Genomic DNA, 20073 nt, shown 5'->3' with positions numbered 1-20073 from the left:
TTTATAGGGATTTCTAAAAATATCTATCTGTCTATCTATCTATCTAATCTATCTATATATCTATATATATAAAATGACTGTTCCTTATAGTGTTTAACTTAGGCATTGTTTCAGTTTGTCTGGGCCACATCACGGGGAATTTGAGTTTGATGTCACTTACCTCAAGTCCTGCAGTTGAAACCCAAATCGGAGTTGCTGTTGACCTACTTTAGGATTTTGTACGTTGCTGGTGGGATTTTTTTCCCCCGACGAACCAGACCTCGGGGTGGGGGGGGGTTGGGTAGGATGTTCCTCTGATTCCTTCAATTCCTTCGTCCCGCTGTCGCTTCGTTCGACCTGTCGTTCCGTCATTTTCTCGGCGTGGGGAAGTGACATCACTACTCTCGTTTCCCTAAATCAAGGAACATTTAGAAACTTTTCACACCTTTTACTCAGGGATGGGGCTGGCATATGTGTGGTACACTGATGTGACCAGAAGCAGCACTTTTACTGCTCTGGAGTAGGGATGTACAATGTTACAGACGAGTTTGGATTTCCTGCATCTCATGGTTTAACTCTGTAGATAGCACGTAGATCGCAATACAAAAGCAGCAGGCGCAGCGTGAACTGTAGCTGTTGGTTAGCATGAAAATTCACTCTGTGCAGAGATTTGTTCCACTTGAAAGTGTGTTGCCACTATTAAAAAGGAAACGGTGAAATTCTGTTCAGACTTGCAACTGCTGAAAAAAAAAAAACAGTCTGTATCAAGGAGAGAAATCCTCTTCATTTTAAACACTAACAGTGTTATTTCACAGGGGGTTCTTGGCACGGCGTCCTGTGCGCCCCGGGCCCCAGCTCTGCAAACACTTATGCGCGTGCTCACGGAGAGGTCTGAGCTGGCTGGCGAAAGCAGCCGGGCGGCTCGGGAGCCGTCTGTGCAGTACGCGCATAAATCTTTGTGAAACTGAAGCCTGGTTCGGTTAGGGCCAGACTCTGACCTTACTCGGGTGGCTGGAAAACCCTGGGGTTTCGTCCAGGTTCACCAGGGCGGGATGCCCCGGGGGGATGTGGCCTGTGGAAACACTTCTGCTATCCCATGAACGCCAAATAATGGCGAAATGGGGCATGCACTCGTACAGGTAACTTCCAGTTCTTCCCTCCCCATCATCACAGGTAACAGCAGAGTCCGCCTGGGGCTCCGGCCAGTGCTGATGTGAAAAGCGAGGGGGCTGACCGAGTCGCTGGGGTGCAGCCGGTCATTTTCTTCTCTCTGGTTTATCCACCTCCCCCCCCGCCCCCAAAGTCCTGAAACAACAGAAAAACGAGAATTTGTTGATGCAGATCTGCATACGTGCACACACAGCCAGGCAGAAGTGTCAGTTTGCACACGACTAAATACGTGTGAATTCTGCAAGCCTACACATCCACGTGGTTTCCTGTCCCGAGGACAGTGTCGTGTTTTGTGTCGATAGGGAAATTCCAAACAAGTTGCACACCTCTACTCCAGAGTTCAATTTCTTTTACATAGACGACCTCGCTTCAGATGTGTTACCTTTACTGATAGGATCTTTTCTTGTAGCACTATATCTTGTGGGAATATTTTTTGATGTAAACCTAATTTGAGAAGCTTATTAAAAATAGAAACTTTTTTTGAAGCACTCACATTGAGGAGTACAGGTAATGTTTTAAAAAATTGCACAAAAGAAAAATGAATGTTGGAATGATTCATTCAGTGTTTGAAAAAGAGATGGCTCTGTTTGAACAGTGAGTTTCATACCTTGTTTGTAAAAAAAAAAAAAAGTTTTTAAATACAAAAGCAGAGAAAGGTTGAAAGTTACATGTTTTTTGTATATAGAAATTGTCATGTCTAGATGATCTGATTTGTATTGGCTTTGGCCAGGAAGAATTATTACTTAAAAGGCTCTTAAAGAACAACTGTGCTTAATTTTCTGTTCGTATTACATTTCTGGGTCCCGTTTCTGGGGAATGGAGACATGCTTTCACACTGTTTATTCCTGTGCTGAAAATACACCTTGGAGCAGCAATTCCTGAGTGCAGCTACCAGGCACTTCAAAGGGTGGCTACTGTGCAAACCTCGAGTCTCGCTCTGCAGCTGGGTTTCGGCTTTGGGTCTCTCCTGCCTTCACCAAGGGACGAGGCTGCTTTCGAGGGAGGTCTCGGCGATGCCCGGCCCAGCAGCAGCCCTGCCTTCGGTCGAGAGCCGCTGCCGGCCGTGCACGGCCCGCTCGGCTCCCGCCCGAAGCCTTTTGGCCCAAGTATTTTTTTCCTCTCCCCGTGATGCTGTTCCACGTTTTTTCAGCACTTCCAGACGAAACCCAAAGAGTATAATCCTGAGCAAGAAGTGTTCATAACAAGGGATCCTAGCCTAGCGCCAACAGCAGGGCCGTGCCCGAGGCAAGGCGGCCTTGGAGCCCCTTCCACTGCCCGCTCCCCGCGTCCTCCTTCCGAGCTGCCGGGGAGCGGGCACACGAGGCAGCTTTCCAGCGGCGGTCTTGGTAGCTTGAGAGACCAGAGTTTTCCAGAAGCCAAAAGAGAGGATCCCGAAGCAGTTTTTGAGGAGAGGGCCTTTTTCTAAGTCCAAAGATTGAGCTGGGCAGCTGGGGGCCGGCGGCAGGGCGAAGCGGTGACCCCGGCCTCGGCCCTCGTCTAGGTGGCCCCGGGCACCGGGAGGAGCGGCCCCGGTTGTATTACAATGAAGTGCATTCAGCCAATAGGTAGTATTTATACAATAACAGTCTCTAAGGTTTCTGTAGTTTTTTTTCTTCTTGTTATCTGAAAGGACTCAAGTCTTCCACTGAGGATTTTATGGAGGCTTCATCCAAGGTTGTTTCTTTTCGGTTTGTTTCTATTTTGAGCAGTCAAAGCTCCTGTGCCCTTTCCCTCGACCACGCAGTAGGCATGCATTGGAAGTGTTGTTTGCAGTAGGCGTTAGTCACTCGTTGAAGCTGTCGTTGCTGTACTACTGGATTGCTGACGTGCAAAACCTTCAGGGCCCGGACCCTCGGCCGGTGTGGGAGCGCGGGGCGGCCCGGCTCTGCCCCGCACACCGCCCGAGGCGGGGATCCCGCCCTGGGGCTTGCTGTGAGAGCCGAGGGCCCGACCGCTCTCCCTTCGAACGCACTCTGCACAACTCCTCTCCGAGCCGCGGGGCTGGGATCTGGGTAGCTGAGGACGAAAACGGGCCGGGGGTGGCTACATCGGTGTCTTCTGTCTGGCCGTCGGGCTGGCCTCTTAGCGAAGTTACTAATCTGTTAAGGCATAGATACAACTTCTTACGACAGTCAGCTAATGTTGAAACTCACTAATGTATGTATTTGCTCTTTTTTTTTTTTTTTTTTTTAATAATTTATTAAGTTTTTAAACCTTTTTTTTTTACTCTTTTTTGAGGGGGGGGGGGGGGGGGGGGGGGGGGGGGTTACGGGTGGGGATTTCCCAACCTTTTTCAGTTCGGGTGAGCTACTGAAAATCATTTTGTACTAGCTATGTCACCGTCCCCGGCAGCCGGCGGGCTTGGGCTGGCCGGCTCACGGAGGCACTCGGTGAGAGGCCTTGCCGGGGTAAGGTTTAGCCATTCTTCAGCAGTAATTTTTTAAGGTCTTTTTTTTTTTTTTAATTTTATTTTTTTTTCTCATTTGGTATTATTAACGAGGGTTGATGCAAATCACACTTCCAGTGTAGTTCCTAGCGTAGGCCCAGCAAAAGGGATATTGCAGCTTTGTGTTGGGGAGAAATTGAGCTGACATGGCCAGTACAAAGGAGAAATAGGGAGGGAATAACGTTTTGCACCTTATTGAAAAGAGGAGAAGATTTTAAGTGCATACAGACATAGTTAAGAGCTTTTATTGTGACAGGAGAACTTTTTTCCATATGCGTGCATACTCTCTGTAATTCCAGTGTAAAATATTGTACTTGCACTAGCTTTTTTAAAACAAATATTAAAAAAAATGGAAGAATTCATATTCTATTTTCTAATGGTGGTGTGTCTATTTGTAGGATACACTCGCGTCTGTTTATTGAATTTTATGGTCCCTTTCTTTGATGGTGCTTGCAGGTTTTCTAGGTAGAAATTATTTCATTATTATAATAAAACAATGTTTGATTCAAAATTTGAACAAAATTGTTTTAAAGAAATTGTCTGTATACCAGTACAAGTTTATTGTTTCAGTATACTCGTACTAATAAAATAACAGTGCCAATTGCAAACGCGTGTTTTGTCTTCATGAGTTACAACTGAACGCGAGATAGCTTTCCCCGGGAGGTAATTTGCCCAGTTTATTTCTCCTGCCCCTTGGCAACGTGGTTTAGCACGTCTGCATTCATTTGCAGCGACGCAGGAATGCACCCGTACACGGCATAAAACCCCCTCCAGACCATCAGCGTGAAGCCTTTTATTGCGTAACAAAACTTTCCACTTACAACTTGCGAACGCGTCAAACAGCTGCGCCACGTGCGCTGGAGGCGTTGCATACAGGGGTTTGCTACAGACGAGGGGACACAATGCTCATCGTCGCCACCTCAGCAGCGCGGAGCGGGGCAGGAAGACATCTAAGGCCCGCTAACTCTGTTTGGCTGATTATGCAGAAGCGCTTTACAATTATCGCAGGCAACACCAGGGAGTTTTGGACTCCGAATTACTTAGCCATGTGTGAAAACTTCAATAACAGTAAACACCGTGTCAGGTAAATGCTGTGTTTAGGGGTGCGGGGCTGCGGCAGCAGCTGGCCCAGGAACGCTGCAGCCCCTCCGGCCCCTGCCCTCTCCTGCCCTCAGCTCGCTGGGTGCTGCTGCTGTTACTGGCAGTTCTTTCCTCTCCGACACGAGCAAGGCCAAGCCTGGCTTGCTCTTCCTGGCATTGGCTGCAAAAGCCGTCCTGGCTCCCACAGAGAACTTGCGGTATAAAACTGGTACTGGCCACTACAAAGCAGCATCCCTGGGCAGAGGGGCTGCGAGGCAATGGTGGACAGACACTGGACGTACACTGGCAGAAAGCTGTAGCAGCAAGCCTGCCCAAAACGATGGGACTGTGTAGGTGTGAGCAGGTATGGCCTAGGGAGTGCTTGGTTCAGAAAAGGCTTCAAACTCTCCGTGTCCATTACTGAAAAACATGAGCCCCTGTACCAACACGGGGGGGCTGGCTAATTCCTGCCCTGTTTCTATTTCACCGCCAGTCCCTGCCCTTCGTCCCCAGGTAAGGGCGTGCAGCGTGCCCTGCACGGCGGTGACACCAGGGGAGAGGCTGGGATTTTTTTAGGTGCTCTCATGTTTGAAGAGGCCAGCGATGGATGTGCTCAGCCGGGCTTGTCTGAAAGGCGTAACAAGGCCCTTTTTGGCAGCCCTGCCTACAGGTTTTTGGTGTCTTCTGTTAAAGCGCTGCGGAGCCAGTCCTCAGCACTGCACTGCGGTGCTCAGCTTAGCATTACTGGGGAAAGCAGGCCCGAGCTTGGCCTGCAGCCCTTATCACACACACAGTGTTCCTCTAGCAGGGAGATGGGATGGGGCTGGGGTGGCGGGCTTAAAGAAGACCAGGTTGAGCAGAATCACCTGACACTAAGCTCCTACAAATGGGACAGGATGTTCCACGGGACAGCAAGTAACAGAAAAACCTGGAAAAATGTGCTGGTGAGGTAGATCTGCAAATGGCACACGGCGTTTGCCAGTGTTTCTGGCCTTTGCGCCGTCCATCCTGCCAGGCACAGCGCACCCTCAGCACCCGCTGCTCCAGTTTCTCGTGAGAGTGGCAGCGGGCTTCAGCAGGGCACGGCAGCCAGGGCTGAGACAATGAAGGCAACTACTGAGGCACAGGACTGGCTGTTAAATGAGGGCTCAAACTTGACTTTTTCTGCTTTCCAACCTGTCAAAGCTGCACATTTGAGTGTGAATAGTGAGTGCTGACTTGGTTGAGCATTGTCTGAACAAACCCACGTGTAACTATGGGCAAGTACAGACATGCCATCAGTTTACCTTTTCTGCAGCTGATGCTGGAGAAAGAGAAAACAAAACAGAACACATGCTGCTTATCAAAATGGTGGCAACAGCTGCTATTGAGAAAAGCAAACACCCTAAGCTCAGGCTTTACCAGTCACCATTCTTAGTGTCAATGTCATTCACCGTCTGCAGAATTGAGGGCACTTCTTAAGGTCAGCCTATCCCCACCGGTTCAGATTAGCCAGGGGTCAGACACAGGTATGTGCAAAGGGACAGGGAAGCGGCTGTCAGTGGCCCGAGGCCAGGCTGGCCGTGTAAGGGTGCGGTTTGCCAGGGAGAAGGGTCCACGCTGCCACCCCCGTGCAGAGGCAGCCCTCCCTTGCCCCCAGCACCTGCCCTTTGGAAAAGAAACTGTTCCAAAGAGATGTCATGAAGCTGTTCAGTTCAATGTGCATGTGATCTCTTTAGAAAAATGTTTACAAATATATATATAATATGTATATGCACTTCTTTTGTTTAGAAATGTAGCTAAAAAAAGTAGAAAAGCAATAGTGAGAGTAGGCGTGAGCCCAGCAGACTGCTCACTTCCCACGTGTGAAGGCACGAGTGTGGAGACACCTGCGGTCAGGCTGCACCGTGACGTCTGGCACGGGCTGACCCTGCTCCTCGTGGAGGTGCTCGTTTGCCTTTGTACCCTGCCACTGCACGTCGTGTAAATGAGGGAAGGTGGCCCCCTGCGCCTGCACGCTGGGCTCAGCGAGGGTCAGAGCAGGATTAGGCACACCGCAGGGTCTGTGGTAAAGAAGCGAGGCAACCTCTTAACATGATGCTTTCAGGCTGGAGGGAAAGAGATCAGACCCTTACACACAGGGCCTGCTTCTCTCTGAGTCCGGGTTCCTTTATCAGGCAGGACAAATGCTCCTTAAAGCCAGCACAAGCATCATCTACGCTCACATCAAGGCCCTTACTCACCTCCAAAACAGATGAAGGGTCACACCACAATTAAGACCTACGTCCTGCAAGTCTAATGGAAGACATTTAAAATAGGAGGCCATTTGGAAGATCTTGGGTGCCTTTTCTAATGTACACAACACATTTAGAAGTCACTGGGGATCATTTTGTGGCCTTGATTTGCTACTCAGAATGGTCGATAGTACCAACCCTTGTGCGTGGCTTTTGGAGCAGTCCTGCATATGAGCCTAATTCTAGAGAGTCTCTTTGCTATTCCTCTGCCTACAGACTACTCATTTGCTTTTCAAAGGAAGCCTGCCTCTTTCCACAGAGACCTACGGGAAGGGAAAGTAAGACCCTGAATGAAGTACTGAAGTAACATCAGCTGTACTACGATCTCAGCAGCTCTTCAGAGTAAGTGGCCAAACATTATTAATTCATTGGTGTTCACTCTGACATCCTTTATTGTAACGAGCTGCTGTGGTATTCGTGTGGATGCAATGTGTATTTCCAAAGAAGTTTTGTTGTGATCTATCCGTTAATTAGTGGGCTGTTGCACTTTATTAAAGTGTTACCCAGAGTCTTAAACATTCATTACTGCCTTTAGAGCAAGTGCTTTAACTCAATCTGCCAGTGTCTTGCAATCAGGCAGTTCTGCTGAAAGCTCCCTTTTGATTTTCACGATGCTACGGACTGCAAAGGAGTGGTACCAAAAAGCAAGAGGTGAGTTTGATCTCTCCGACCTTATTCACCTGGCACAGAGTGCACAGCACAGCATCTTTACGTCTTTGCTAAATGGACGTGAACAGGCAGAAAACTTACGAGGGAGCAGGGAGGGCTGCGGAGAAACCTCCCCTTGGTGGGTTTACTGTTGCTGAGGTTGTAGGTCTTGAAAAATTCTGATCACAGAGCACAGGTAAAAGCGGGAACCCAGGTAATACAGTAATGGCATGCACAAAGAAGCAGGCAAGCTCTGAGATGTTCTCTCCTGAATGATCTCCACGGATGGAGGCAGGGAGGACAACATGGGTTTGCCACATTCACTGACAACTTCCCTGAAGAGGCAGGTCCGTTGAAATAGGGAGATTTAGTACAAATGGCAGTACCAGCCCTTCGAACTGAGAGTGGAGATCTGGCATTTTATCTTCACAGTAAGAAGCTGGCAGTAGTCAGGCCTCATCCACCTCTGACGTTGTGCAGGCTGGCAGCCCTGCCGCAAACAACGACCCTTTTGCCAGAGGAAAGGCGAACAATTTGGGTTTTGATTCCTCCACTCAACCCCTTCCATCTTTTTTCTCTCCCAGCCTGCAATTTCTGGAGGGTGCACTGTCAGAAGCAGTGGTAGCTGACAGGCCAGTCTTCAAAGAGGGAATGTGTGTATGTGTGCAGGTGTAACAGGCGTATCTGTACAAGCCAATTCCTTGTTAACTGAGGTTTCAGCAGCTATTTGTCAGAGGGGAAGAAACAGGAGAAGAAATTATTAAGAAATAAAATAGGCACAAGAAAAGATGAGGCTATTGCATTTTGAACCAATGGCACTGTGTTAATAGCACAACCTTCCCCTTCCAAATCCCAGCCATCATGGCTATGAGACTGCCATCTGCGGAGAGAGGAGAACTTGCCACTGACACACCAAGGAGGAGAAAGCAAAACAAAACACCAGCCCTTCCTGCTCCTCTCCCCCTGTCCCTCTCTCCAGTTCCCCGGTCCTGGGCTACGAGAAGACCTGGCTGTGCTGCTGGGTGACCCGGATGAACGTTGTTCTCCTGCTCAGTTCCTTGAGTTTGGCAGCTCCCACGTAGGTGCAGGTGGAGCGCAGTCCCCCCAGGATGTCCAGGATGGTGAGCTCCACATCCCCTCTGTACGGCACCTCCACGGTTCTGCCCTCCGAAGCCCTGCAGAAGAGAATGGTTACTGCAGTTATGGGCAGATGTAAAATGTAACCCTGTGTGTTCACTGGAAATGAAGGCGAATGTTCTGCACACTACAGTTTACAGGCACTCCCCCAGCTTTAGTGTGTGCTTGCCTGTTGATCCTTGGTGCTCTCGAGCACTGAAATGCTTCACCTCCAGTCATCAATGCAGTGAACTAGAAGCGGACACATCTTGCAGATGCCCCAGTATCCCATGAGGGTACCTAGAGATCTGCTCCTTCCTCCCCGCCACCACCTGCTGTATGCACGAGAAGCTTCCAGGTTTACTGAGAGTTAAATTTGATCTTGACAGTTTCAGACTTTGAGGTACAAGGAATCGCCAGGCTCAGGCAACTAGAAACATCAGCAGGGCAGCTGACCTAACCCACCCAAAGGGATATTCCATACCATACGATGTCACACTCAGCAATAAAAGGGGGGGAAAGGAAGAAGAGGGGAGGGGTGGGCTCTCGTTGCGAAAACGTCTGTCCTCCTCCCGAACACCGGCTACGTGCGTGGAGGCCCTGCTTCAAGGACGTGGTCAAGCATCGCTCATTGGTGGGAAGTAGAGAGCAATTTCTTTCCTCTGCACTTCCACATAGCCTTTACTTGTTTTGTTTAGTTATTCCCTTTCCCCCTCCTTCTTCCCCTTTTCCTTTTTTCCCTTTAGTTGAATTGTTTAATTAATAACAATATTTCCTTAATAATTATTTGTTTCCTTTAATTAGATTATCCTTATCTCAGCTTGTGAGTTGTTCTTTCCTTTACTTCTTCCCCTCCTCATCTGAGGAGGGGCAGTGAGAGAGTGGTTGTGGTGTTGAGCTGCCCAGCACGGTAAAACCACCCCACTGACTTGCAGGCAAGGCAGAGATCTCTCCTCTGCTGCTAACAGCAGGCATCTGAAAATACCACCACAGCCTCCTGCTTTCTAGTATCAGAGGGAGTCCCAGGGGTTACTGGGCATCTCTGGGACCTTGGCAGTGAAAGGGACAGGTTCATGACTTCCACTCTGAAAACTTGCTCCACTCCTTCTTGTGTCAGAAAACGGAGCCCTGGTTCAGGAGCTGTGCCAGGCAGCTGTACGTGAAGCACTCTTTAGCAGCTCTTCCATAGGAACTGCCGGGTTTCCAAAGGAGCAGCGGCTCTCCAGAAGCCCATCTGTGGCAAAGCCTTCTTGGAAAGCAGGGTGGGTGGTTCATCAGGGGCATCAGGGCCCTGTACGCCCCCAGTGAGGCGCTGCCCATGTCACAGCGGGCAGGGGGTGCCCCATGTCACAAAGGGGGGGGCGGCCTTGGCCCCGGAACGCTGGCCCCAGCGGCCACACAGCCTGCGACGGCTGCCGTGCTGACGGGGAGGCTGCTCAGCTCCTGCGGCTCCAGCCCCAGCTCCGGACAGAAATCAACCAGAGGAACTCAGCTCCTCTCTCCTCTCTCCTCAGGCCCTACAGGACCCTGACCGAACTAAACCACCGCACGCTCCTGGCCTCTCCTTCCCAGCACTGGGCCAGACAATTGTCCACGTCCTGCACAACAGGTAAGATCGCCCCAACCCAAACCCGACCACGGTCTCACAGCAAGCAGGAAGGTGACACGACCGGGCCAGGATGGGAGCGACTGCTCCATCAGGATGACAGGAGACAGACGGACGTGGTGAGATGCTAGAGACTCTTGGGCAGAAAGGAAGTGGCTGCCTGTGGTCACAGGGGGATGCTGCTCCGTTTGGTGCTTCTCTTTCAGCTAGAATCACACAGCAATGGGACCAGACCACTGCACTCTCCTGGCCGCTCTCCCCTTGAGAACTCGGAAGGAAGAGCTGACAACACTGTACAGGACAGGTAAGCTCTCCCCAACCCTCACCCAGCAGGCTCTAGCAGGACGCAGGAAGGTGACAAGATCAGGCTGGGACGGCAGTGGCCGCTCCATCAGGACGACGGGGGACAGACAGCCTCGGTGAGATGCTCGAGACTCCTGGGCACAGAGGCAGGGGCTGCCCGTGGTCACAGGGGCGTGCTGCTCCTGTTGGTGCTCCTTCTCTTTCAGCCACAATCACACAGTGATAGGACCGGACCACGGCGCACTCCTGGCCACTCTCCCCTTGAGAACTCAGCTGGAAGGAAGAACTTCCAACGCTCTAAAGGACAGGTAAGCGATCCCCAACCCACACCCACCACGGTCTTATAGCAAGCAGGACGGTGACACGCTTGGGCCAGGACGGGAGTGACTACTGCATCAGGACGACGGGACACGGACAGCCTTGGTGAGATGGTAGAGACTCTCGGGCAGAAAGGAAGTGGCTGCCTGTGGTCACAGGGGGATGCTGCTCCGTTTGGTGCTTCTTCTCTTTCAGCCAGAATCGCACAGCAATGGGACCAGACCATGGCTCAATCCTGGCTTCACTGCCTCCCACCACTCAGCTGGAAGGAAGAGCTGACAACGCTGCACAGGACAGGTAAGCTCTCCCCAACCCACACCCAGCAGGCTCTAGCAGGACGCAGGAAGGTGACAAGATCAGGCTGGGATGGGAGTGACTGCTCCATCAGGACGACGGGACACAGACAGCCTCGGTGAGGTGCTCGAGACTCTTGGGCAGAGAGGCAGGGGCTGCCCGTGGTCACAGGGGGATGCTGCTCCCTTTGGTGCTTCTCTTTCAGCCAGAATCGCACAGCGATAGGACTGGACCACAGCACGTTCCTGGCCTCTCTCCCCTCAGCTGGAAGGAAGAGCTGCCAATGTTGTACAAGACAGATAAGCAATCCCCAACCCACACCCACTGCAGTCTCACAGCATGCCAGGAGATGACATGTTTGAACTATGACTGTCATCTCCTGGCTGTCAGGGAGACGTGAGATAGCCTTGGAGTGAGGCTGGGAGAGCCTCACCCAGGGATGCGGGGGCTGGCCCTGGCAACGGTCTGGGGCTACCCTTTTGGACCATTTTCCTGTCTCACCCCATCACAGAGCCCCGAGCACACCAAGCTCTGCCACTGTCCTGTCCCTCCTCTGCCCAACCCCTCCGCGGCCACTGACCTGAAGGCTGGTGCAGCTTTCCACAACCACAGCCACCGGAGGAGCAGGAAGCACACAAGGACCCTGTCTCTACCCGGCCATACTCCTACAAGCCCACCAACGGGCCCCGCGGCTACAGGCAAAGAGAGCTCGGCACACCTCCGCACCACCCCACCCCACCCCACATCTTTCTCAAACTTTGCTCAAATAAAGGCTCTCATTCGCAACCTCATCGGCTGCTTTTTCCTGCCCTTCTTGGGGAAACCTCGGGGGCTTTGCCTTTTGCAGAAGGAGCGAGCACACCAGCCTCTGCTTCTTCAGATGCTGGCATCAAGAGACTTTCAAAGCAGATTCAGTGTCCTAATCTAAGGGCAGAGTCTGCAGGTGTGGGTCTGGAAACCAGCGTGCTCCCTCTTTCACCAAGGGAGCATGTGTACAAAGAAGGAAAAACATTTAACACAAAAACCTCATCTGCTGTGATGGAACTGCTTGAGGAAACTCCCCTTCCTGACATGCACTCCGCACCCAACGTGCGGCCGCTGGTGGGGCTGCCCCGCTGCTGGGAATCAAAGAGAAACACACTTTCTACCCGGGAAATTGAGCGCCTCTCGTAGCTCTGCTGCACGTTTCTCGCACGCACCGGCCTTGCCACGGCTGGCCATCACAGCTCACTTTAGGCCAGCTTCTTCCTAGTCAGCCTGGGCACCTCCTGCTTACAAACTTGAATGCTCTGCCGCTGCGTACACAAAGGGAGATTTTACTCTGGATACAGCTGCAGATCCTAGATTGATTTGAAAAGGTAAAAAATTGTGTGAATAACTTGGATGGGCCCTAATTCCTGACATATTAATGTTAATTAAAGATTTACTGGAAATGAAAAATGTGACTCTGCAGTATTTTCTGCTCTCCACAAATGCTGCATTCACTTCCTGATTTACCTTCCTGACTGTCCTGGCTCTGGCTGGGATGTTAACTTTCCCTGCAGCAGCCCACACAGTGCTGCACTCTGCACTGGTAGCTAGAACAGCAGTGGTATCACACCGGCGTTGTGTCTTTCTCAGAAATGTTTGAGATTTTTGTGTCACAGACAGAGGACTGACAGCTGAGGACTGGGGCTTTAAATGCTTTTTGGATGGCACTTCAGAATCCTTTAGGGTTTGAAATGTGGAGGGGAGAGGGGATTGCTGTTCTTCTGTCCTACAAAACCGAGTTAGAAGCAATGGCTGGGATCTGTCATTGTTGTAAATGTGGCTTTATTTACGTTTCCCTTAAACAAGTTGTCTAGGGGATAGTGCATGAAAGAAAGGGCATGCCTGTTCGGGGGCTCCATTTGCAGATCATTACCAACAGCACCAGCAGCTATGTGGAGGTACTTGAGTGTGAGCCTGGCTATATTTCATTCTGTTAGTTTAAATGTGAGGTCAGAGCCCCAGGGAGACAATAAAGGAGAAGTGTTAATATGCCATGTGAATAAGGAACCATGATTAATCTCCCCACATCTGATGAGTAATTGACTCTTTCTTGAAACTCTTAAATAAACACCAGTAAGCGCCGAGCAGAAGGCGCATGTCCCGCTGCCATCGAGCAGGCTGCGCTGGGGCTCGCTGCGCTGCCGGGGCCGTGCTGCTGGGAGCTGACAGGCTTCTATTTTCAGCTCTGGTGCCAGCAGCAAGAGAAGGCCGGGACCACAAAGGGACACCAAAGTGGCCACGCCACAATTTTGCAACTCGCTTTTCAGCCGTGCCCACCTCCTCCGGTCGAAGTGGAGAGGTTCAGCTCAGCCTCCTGGGAGCTGTTTACAGGACCGGGAGCCACGCTGCACGTTTGGGGCTTGGGGAAACCAGTGAGGATTTTATTTACTAGATCCTGCCATCTGAGTGACCTCGGCTTTGTTCCCAAGACCGTGTGCACTCGGTGGTCCTTTTTTTCAGAGCAAAATTACACAAACTCGGGACACTTACAGCCACTGCCCTTGGGAGATGCTCCTTGTGGCTCTGGAGACCAAACCCTGCAACCGTGGTGAGCACGAACGGCAGAGCCCAGAAGCTCTGACAGCTAGGCACGGTTACCAGGCCCCTCTGCCATCAGCTGATAGACTGCTGGGGCGTCAAGAAGCGAGCTGTAAGCACCGCGCTGGGGAAAGCACGCTGGAAGACAGGTGTCAGATAGCTCCAAGGAGAACGCTGACATTACAGTTTCATGTTCAGCCTTGGGAAAAAAAAAAAGGTGTCAAAAAGGGCTGTAAATTCTCCACGCTCCCACTCTGTGTGCTGGGACTTACCGATGCTCCTGAGGGGAAAGGAGTATGGGATGGGAGCAGGGCAGAAATGGGGGCCTGGGAGTTAGGCAACTGCAAGTGCAGCCAAAAGGTCAGAGCTCGGTTTAATGTTATGTCTGTACAGCAAGCCCCGAGGGACCCAAGCTGACTGGCGTGTCATCTTACACCCCAAACGGGGAAATGCCCATGCTGCAGCATGCGAGCACTGAGCGCTCCCCTTGTGGAGCCAGATGAAGCCCTGCAGCGACTGGGCTCACGACCCTATTGGTGCCTTCGATACTGGTGTCCGTCTTTGCTTGTGTGATCGTAATCATTTGCATTTGTGCTCAAGCACAGTGGGTAACTTGAATTGCTGTTACATTCCTGGTTACTCCTTTAGAAGGAGCAAGGTGTAAAATTCACAGCAAGCATTCAGATCATTACGATCCTAAGCCTGGTAACCTAGTCCATAGGGTTTGTAAAAGGAGATAGATTCAAACTGTTGCTTCTTTCTTGGTTATGCGTTTTGCAAGAACAAGGTGTGAAATCTGCAGTAAGTATGCACTCAGATTGTATAGTATTAACCTCTAATCTTGTCCACAGGGATGAAGAGTGAAGCTTGATGAGCTGATATTCAGGCTGTGTTCATGTTAACCCTAACCCTCCAGCCTGCAGGGGCAAGGGGTGGACTTTGTAACAGGTGACAGTGCAGAGCAGTCCTGGTCCCTGGCCCTCCGGGGCAGCAGGTGGAATTTGAGCAAGTGCACGCACCCCTTGTCGCAATATTCAGCTCTGTAGCCTGGTCGGGGTGCAGTCTGTGATGGGTATGCACCCAGACTGTGACGCTAACCCCTGCAACATGATTCCAGGACAGGGTGACATTTTAGTAAGAGTACTGTCACAGTACTAATCCCTACTGTCTGGTGCACACGGAGGAAGTTTATAACTGGTATATATTAAGATTGTGATGATGGTGAAAGAGTTCATAATGGATTCATGTTCTTGGTGCTCTTCACGATGCGCTTTGCAGAGGTGAGGGGTGCAATGGATTGGCCATAAATTGCAGGGCTTACTGCAGCCTCCTGTGTTAGCCAAGTTAGTTTGTGTGTGAGCACTGAATAAATTCATGCATGAGCACCCAAATCATTTATGCATGAAAGGGCAATTAATTTTTGCATAAACATGCAACTAGTTCATGCACGCATGCCCGAGTACTTTAGGCCCGAGCACCCACTTAGTATATGCATGAGCAGCCAGTTAATTTACACATGAGCATCCAGCTGTTACACACACGGGTGATGCACTGGGTGTAAATGCTCGTTTGGGTAAGAGGGGCTGCCAGGGGGACCTGTGTGGGAGAAGGCCATGATCACGGACCGTTCCCCTGGCTCTGAAAACAGTGTGAGCCAACCCTTCCCGTGCCTAAAAGACGTTTGTGTTAGTTGGCAATAAGTTAAACTAAGTAAAAGCTCCCCAAGCCGAGACTGTTTTGCCAGCACCGAACGTCTGCAGGCAGGCTGCACAAGGATTAGAAGGGGCGTCACGGATGCTGGCACACTTGGCAGAGAGCTGCGTAAGCAAGTCAGCAGGAAATGCTGAGGGATTTGCAGCTCTGACATCTGTCCCTGAGTTATGACCTGAAAGTTACCCTTTCTCAGAAAAGAAAGGCGAAGGAGGAGCAAGTGGGACTCCCAGCAACTGGGAGCTGTGTGCTCAGATGCTCTCGGCAGAGACTGTGCACCTTGCTAGCCACTGAACAGGGTGAATAGAAAGGGAAAGGGATTTTCTTTAGACGTTTTGCATGGATTTAATCTGTGGTGCATCCCATAACTCCCCAACAGCTCAAGCCTGCTGCTAGCACGGAGGGATGAGCAATGCGGGTGGGACTCCTGGCGGGAGGCATGGGATGAAGTGCATACGATGGTGCTCTGTCCGCCTGGCAAAATGTGGGTCGGGGTAAAGGGGTCCGCCTGCCCTGGCATGAGGCAACCTTATGAGCAGAGCATTTAAGAAATGGCAAGAATTGGGGGCAGCTTATTCAGGCTATCATTTGGGATACAGAAAAAGACAGTAAGTAGCAGCCACATGCTGATGCTATTCTGTCTCTGTGGCCCAAATTCCACTGGCAGTTAGTGTAAAGTGCCAAAACCAGCTCAGTAGCAGCTGTGAATTGCTGAGTGACCACAGTAGGGCTGCAGCATTCACACAAAACCTGCGAAATCTCAGAAGGGTTAACAAAAGCAAATTGGCTCTAACTGAACAATACTGCAGTCTCTGTCCCTGCCTGCCTTACTTTTTTTTTTTTTCTTCCAAAAAAAGAATCTTAATAATTGCCTTTCAGAAATCCCCAGCTCTGATCCGTGTTCCTCATGGAAGGAGGTAAAAATGTAAAAATAAACCAATATATAAATGACATATAAGTAATGAAACAGGAGCCACAAATTTCATACAAAATTAAATGGGCTCAATTTGACATATGCATTACAACAAAAATGACTCCCGTGACTTTATTTCCTGCTGCAGCTATCTCACTTTACCTGTCAATTTTAATTTTACTGTTTGCTGGAGGTTCAGGTTCTCCAGCCAAAACGTGTAATTCTGGGAAGACGAAGTTCAGTGAGAAGCAGTCCCATTCTGCAGGGGGCCGAGCACATTGATCTCGCCTCAGCTGGGCTTTTTAAACGCGCATAAAGAAGCCCTACTGATTTGACAGGTTCGAGGTATCCAGCATTTAAAATGCTGAGTTAGAACCCTTTGGTTCAAGTTTGCCGTGAGCTAAACTAGCAAGTGATTTAACTTTCTGTAAGTTTTTCCTGCAAAAGTAATTGAAAGAGAAGCTTTGCCCTATTCCTGATCATTCCCTCCATACCCGGTGCGTTTACAGTGCTTGTTAACCAACAGGTACTATTTTTAAACTACAGTGACATTCATCGTGCTGGGGCAGGCTGAGCAAGACCAAGACCAAGGCTGGTGAGAACAGCCAGCTCTGAGTTGTGGCTGCAGCTGGAACAAGACGAGCATCAGCTCCTTCACAGTTAACAGCCAAAGCTTATGGACTCCATGACTGGAGCTCCTGTAGCCAGGAGCAGACTGGGGAATTTCTGCTGTGTTACCTAGTGGTGGCACAAAAAAGCAGCATCTCAAAAGGGACTGAAAATTTCAGACTGTACTTCTGGTCCCTTGTTGCTGAGGTTTCAGAACTCGATCCCCAGGAGACTATGTAATAGCAGAACACAAAACAAAATACGGCTATGAAGCCAGCAGAACGTGTGTAGCACTGCCCATAAGGATCTGACAGTACCTCGTCTATGCCAAACACAGACTTCTTCTGTACATCCTTTAATCTTACAAGCCATAACATTTGCACTTTGTCTCATTTCTAAGGGGGCCCAGCGTCAGTTAGTTCTCCTGCGGGGTACACCTGTTTCCAGATTACATGCAACTAGGTAGAGCAGAATTTAACAGCTGCCCTAGTCTTTTGTCATCAAGATTTCCCAAACCCTTCCTACGACTTCCAGCAGCTCTGTGGTGGCCAGGCACTACGTGCCTATGTTGCACTGAGATCCGTGCAGCGTGCTTGGGCTTCTCCCTGCTCTCTCGGGCAGCTGCCATTAGCCACATGCCTGAACAGCACCAGGACCTTCCCACTCCAGCTGATGCAAGCACAGAGGAGCAAAGGACAGTGAAGTTATCATAACTCAGATAAAAGGTTACCAGCACCTCTGCGTAGCTGGCAGCTGCCATTTTTAAATTATGAGATAATTCAGAAAGGGTACACACTTCGCTCAAGGACACATAGGTCCTCCTCAGGCAAATGGTAAAGGTGTCTCTATCCTCTAGAAAAACCTTGGCTTGAGAATCTGCCAGGATATAGATGTTCTCCTCAAATTAAAGTACTTTGTATTTCACTCCTGCCCCTGGTAGCAGCAGGACACACTGGGGAAAAACAACTGACAGAGCACTTGTAGCAGACAAGGCCGATAAAAGCCATCAGTCTTGAATGTCTGGAACAGGAGGAAAAGTCACTGGCTCTGAAACCCTTACAAACACAGATTACACAGATTACACAGAATTTCTAGGTTGGAAGAGACCTCAAGATCATCGAGTCCAACCTCTAACCTAACACTAACAGTCCCCACTAAACCATAACCCTAAGCTCTACATCTAAACGTCTTTTGAAGACTTCCAGGGATGGTGACTCCACCACTTCCCTGGGCAGCCTGTTCCAATGCCTCACAACCCTTTCAGTAAAGAAGCTCTTCCTAACATCTAACCTAAAACTCCCCTGGCGCAACTTTAGCCCATTCCCCCTCGTCCTGTCACCAGGCACGTGGGAGAACAGGCCAACCCCCACCTCTCTACAGCCTCCTTTAAGGTATCTGTAGAGAGCGACAAGGTCGCCCCTGAGCCTCCTCTTCTCCAGGCTGAATAAGCCCAGCTCCTTCAGCCGCTCCTCGTAGGACTTGTTCTCCAGGCCCCTCACCAGCTTCGTCGCCCTTCTTTGGACCCGCTCAAGCACCTCGATGTCCTTCTTGTAGCGAGGGGCCCAAAACTGAACACAGTACTCGAGGTGCGGCCTCACCAGAGCCGAGTACAGGGGGACGATCACCTCCCTAGCCCTGCTGGTCACACTATTTCTGATACAAGCCAGGATGCCGTTGGCCTTCTTGGCCACCTGAGCACACTGCTGGCTCATATTCAGCCGACTGTCCACTATCACTCCCAGGTCCTTCTCCGCCTGGCAGCTCTCCAACCACTCATCTCCCAGCCTGTAGCTCTGCTTGGGGTTATTACGCCCCAGGTGCAGGACCCGGCACTTGGCCTTGTTAAACTTCATGCAGTTGACCTCAGCCCATCGGTGCAGCCTATCCAGATCCTCCTGCAGAGCCTTCCTACCCTCGAGCAGATCGACACACGCACCTAACTTGGTGTCATCTGCAAACTTACTGAGGGTGCACTCAATGCCCTCGTCCAGATCATTGATGAAGATGTTAAAGAGGACCGGCCCCAGCACCGAGCCCTGGGGGACGCCACTAGTGACTGGCCTCCAACTGGATTTGACTCCATTTACCACAACTCTCTGGGCCCGGCTATCCAGCCAGTTTCTAACCCAACGAAGCGTGCGCCAGTCCAAGCCAAGAGCAGCCAGTTTCTTGAGGAGAATGCTGTGGGAGACGGTGTCAAAAGCCTTGCTGAAGTCAAGGTAGACCACATCCACAGCCTTTCCCTCGTCCACCCAGCGCGACACTTTGTCATAGAAGGAGATCAGGTTCGTCAAGCAGGACCTGCCTTCCATAAACCCATGCTGACTGGGCCTGATCGCCTGCTTGCCCTTCAAGTGCCGCATGATGACTCCCAAGAGGATCTGCTCCATGAGCTTCCCTGGTACTGAGGTCAAACTGACAGGCCTGTAGTTCCCCGGGTCAGCCCTCCGGCCCTTCTTGTAGATGGGCGTCACATTCGCTAGCCGCCAGTCAGCTGGGACCTCCCCCGATAGCCAGGACTGCTGATAAATGATGGATAGTGGCTTGGCCAGAGAGCACTTGATCACATGGGACCAGAACCTAAATCTACTCCATCAGAGAAGAAGCTTTAAAAGGGATCCCTTTAGTCAGCCAGCCTATCATGAAAGACAGTAAACACTCTCAAAGTATGCAAGAACAGTATTGTCTAAGGGCAGTATCCTTACCTGCCACTGGTAAGAGAAAAGTCATCGGAAGTTTTCCTGAGTCAACTGCTTTTTCAGAACGTCAAAATTCTCACCAATTTCAGGAGCAAAGTAGCAATAGACAAGATTCCTTTGCAAAGTCTGTCTTCCTTGCATTCCCCAAGCATTCTCTCAGCAGATTTTATCTCACAATCCAAACTCACACATTCTGTGTGCTTTTGGGGGATGGGTAATGGGCTACTCTGGTGCTGTTACCCCCAAAGGGTGAGAAATGTGTACAGCTGGATTCTGCTGGCTAAGAAGACTGCCCAACAAACCCAGGTGTTAGTCCTGAGGATGATGGCTGTGACCGAGAG

At 50.5% G+C, this 20073-nt stretch overlaps 1 protein-coding gene across 1 annotated transcript in view; it reads right to left on the bottom strand.

Moving 5' to 3' along the window:
- Positions 1-7418: 7418 nt before the first annotated feature.
- GMPR (guanosine monophosphate reductase) overlaps positions 7419-20073 on the bottom strand; it is a 40936-nt gene continuing 28281 nt past the window's right edge. The window contains exon 9 of the mRNA XM_035316759.1: positions 7419-8771. Coding sequence (XP_035172650.1) covers positions 8591-8771 — 181 coding nt within the window. The 3' untranslated portion in view covers positions 7419-8590. The remainder of the gene's footprint in view (positions 8772-20073) is intronic.

Source organism: Oxyura jamaicensis, chromosome 2, assembly GCF_011077185.1.
Source record: "Oxyura jamaicensis isolate SHBP4307 breed ruddy duck chromosome 2, BPBGC_Ojam_1.0, whole genome shotgun sequence".
Taxonomy (NCBI): domain Eukaryota; kingdom Metazoa; phylum Chordata; class Aves; order Anseriformes; family Anatidae; genus Oxyura; species Oxyura jamaicensis.
The sequence above is the reverse complement of the archived record's forward strand: the minus strand, read 5'-3'. Positions and strand labels throughout refer to the sequence as shown.